The sequence below is a fragment of the Procambarus clarkii genome, chromosome 9 (genome assembly GCF_040958095.1).
Source record: "Procambarus clarkii isolate CNS0578487 chromosome 9, FALCON_Pclarkii_2.0, whole genome shotgun sequence".
NCBI lineage: Eukaryota > Metazoa > Arthropoda > Malacostraca > Decapoda > Cambaridae > Procambarus > Procambarus clarkii.
In genome coordinates this window covers 15,849,222-15,852,234 of record NC_091158.1, presented here as the reverse complement: position 1 = coordinate 15,852,234, position 3,013 = coordinate 15,849,222, and the positions used below count along the sequence as shown (strand labels likewise).

The 3,013-nt window shown below is 47.5% G+C and overlaps 1 protein-coding gene across 1 annotated transcript in view; it reads right to left on the bottom strand.

Moving 5' to 3' along the window:
* Positions 1-386: 386 nt before the first annotated feature.
* LOC138362819 (probable serine/threonine-protein kinase kinX) overlaps positions 387-3,013 on the bottom strand; it is a 24,506-nt gene continuing 21,879 nt past the window's right edge. The window contains exon 4 of the mRNA XM_069321383.1: positions 387-616. Coding sequence (XP_069177484.1) covers positions 387-616 — 230 coding nt within the window. The remainder of the gene's footprint in view (positions 617-3,013) is intronic.

Genomic DNA, 3,013 nt, shown 5'->3' with positions numbered 1-3,013 from the left:
CGATTCCCCACAAAGGTACGAGACGTTTGGGGCACGTTTCCTCTTGACCCTTGTGGGTTGCATTCTTTGGTAGGTCAGTCTGTGTGTGAGGAAGTCAACACACGCTGAGGTTAACAGGCTCCCTGACCCCGACCACTGGGAACCATGAATATTTTCATGCATATATAATCCTCCGTGTATTTTGAGACCCTATAGGCTTGCCAAAATAAATTCACACTGTTATCTATGACTATTGTGTAGTCTACAGGCGATAGAATGCCTTTATACTGTTACCTCCAAGTCTGTATCATGTGAGTTTATATTTTGCTCCAAATCCATTACACGATTTATTTTTAAATTGAATTCCATTTCACACTTTTCGCTTCATTTGGCAAGTGTGACAAGTTCTAGAGATGGGTTAGTGTACGCTCCTTGGCTCCTGTACGCTCCTTGGCTCCTGTACGCTCCTTGGCTCCTGTACGCTCCTTGGCTCCTGTACGCCCCTTGGCTCCTGTACGCCCCTTGGCTCCTGTACGCCCCTTGGCTCCTGTACGCCCCTTGGCTCCTGTACGTTCCTTGGCTCCTGTACGCCCCTTGGCTCCTGTACGCCCCTTGGCTCCTGTACGCTCCTTGGCTCCTGTACGCCCCTTGGCTCCTCGTTTTGTACCTCAAAGGTCCTGGTGTCAACGGTATATATATATTTAAAATGTATTTGAATACATGTTTTTTAATAGACGCTCGTGTGTGTGTGTGTGTGTATGTGTGTGTGTATGTTTGTATGTTTGTGTGTGCATGTTTGTGTGTGTATGTTTGTGTGTGTATGTTTGCGTATGTTTGTGTGTGTGTGTGTGTGTGTGCGTGTGTGTGTGTGTGTGTGTGTGTTTCCCGCAAATGTATACTGTCATAGTATAGTAAGCCCATTAAAGAGAAGAGGTGGGCCTTTTCCTCCCCCGCTGGATGCGGTCGACTCCCTTCCCTTGTTTTCCCATGCGATCCTCTTTTGTTTGGGGGGGCTTATTGAATCGTTTCTCCAATGCTGTTTTACGCATCCTTTTTGTTCTTTCCGGGCCTTTATTTTTATTGCGTTCTCTCACCTGCATTTTTCACCTTATATATTTCTAACTTGAATCTACACTTAGTATCGCACACTTTCTTGCCTAAATCGTCTATCGCGCGATTATCAGAGTCATCTATCTCGTTCTCTCAGCCTCACTTTCAAGACAAGTAACATGATAAATAAAAAATCGCAAATAGAAAATAGGTTAATGCACTCTAGGGGCTATATTATGGCACTCAAGGGGCATTTTAGTGCCACCCTTAGGGCTCTCAAAGTGCACTCACAAGGAAAGTGAGTGTAAGGGAGAAAGGGAGGGGGTGGAGGGGGGGTGTGGGGGGGGGATTACTTGGTCTGTTGGGCTCCCAAAACAACCGCTTCCCACTTGGTATTTATGTAAGCAATAACATTGTAATTTCCCTGCCACTTGTATTCTCAACTCTGCCAAAGGGAATGGATTGCGACACTGGTGGTTGTGTGAGGGGTTCGGGTCGACATGGTCGAGAAGTGCAGGCTTTAAGGCTCTGACTTCCGCCCTTAACGTTCCCTCCTTCAACCAACCACCACACCCCCCACCCCAAGCACTCCACCCCTCATCTTCAAAGCCAAACTTGTACTCGGCTCAATCGCGTCTTTTCGAACACTCGTAAAATATCGGAACTTGGGGATTAAAAAGAGTACCAGCGCTCAATCTCCCGGCGTGGAGAACCGGTCCTAAGGAACTTGTACCATAAGGGTCAGTTTTGTTTCCTGGCAAAAAAGCCAAAAGGGGCGTTTTATCCGGCCCTGAACGAAAGGAAACGAGGTTTGTGAAATGCAAACTTCTCGTTAAGGCTTTGTCCAGCGAGTTACATTTGACTTTGTCGCTACACCAAGTTTGTTTCAAGTTAGTGAGTGTTGGCTGTCTGGAGGGAGGGGGGGGGGAGGGGGAGTTGAGGGAAGGGGTTGTGGGTGGAATGGGGGGTTGGGGGAGGTGGGGAGAAGACGGGGTAATGTAAGGAGAGGGGTTGTGGGAGGAGGGGTTGTGGGAGGAGGGGTTGTGGGATTGGGGGAATGAGGGGGGGGGGGAAATGGTGAAGGGGCTTGATGAAAAGTGAGGTATGCCGGAAGAGGAGCAGTGGAACGGCTGATGGAAGGGGCTACGGGAAGGGAGAACTTAAATTTTTGCCTGATTGGTGTGTTTATTGTGCAGAGTTCACTCGATAACACTGCGTGCTGTGAGTGAACATATCGCCATAGCAGCGTGCACAACCCCTCCTCCCTCTCCCTTATAACTCCAAGCCACCCCCACCCAGACCCCCACCCCCACCCAGACCCCCACCCCCACCCAGACCCCCACCCCCATCATCCTCATTGAGTAAACCCACTGGCTTGTTCATCATACCATTTGTACCCAGACGCTGCTCGAACTTTCTGATTTAAACTTCGTGCTTCGGTTATCTTGCAGAAGCAATGCGGCAGAATCTTTTAAGAACAATATCTCTTTACATGATACACAGTGTTTCCCAAACAAAACAAAAAATGTAGGATTTCTTATACAACACATTTTTCCAATGTCTTTTGTGTAGTAAATTCTGCAACAACGCTGCCCGGGAATTTCCATTTTGAATCACCATAGGTACTCGTATCCCAAATGAATTCTTGCTATTACAGATTCTCTACCTCGATCATCGCTTTCCTCCCACAAGTGTAAGTGTTCTAGGCTGCAACTACATTGTACCAGCGAACAGAGTCACTGAGTTGTTCTTCTATTCTTCTTTCCTCTGTTTTTCCATATACTTTTAATTTGTAGAAGTGTTGGGGGGCTGAGGTATGCGATGTGGTTCCCTTCAGCACCTTCAGCGGCCCCATCACACCTGCTCGTTCATTCCCACAAATTCGAACACGAGAGGAAATCCACTGATAATGAATCGCCTTTCCTGATTAGTTTGCATTTTCACAGCTCTCATGTTTTCAGCGATTGTCCCTCTCTCTCTCTCT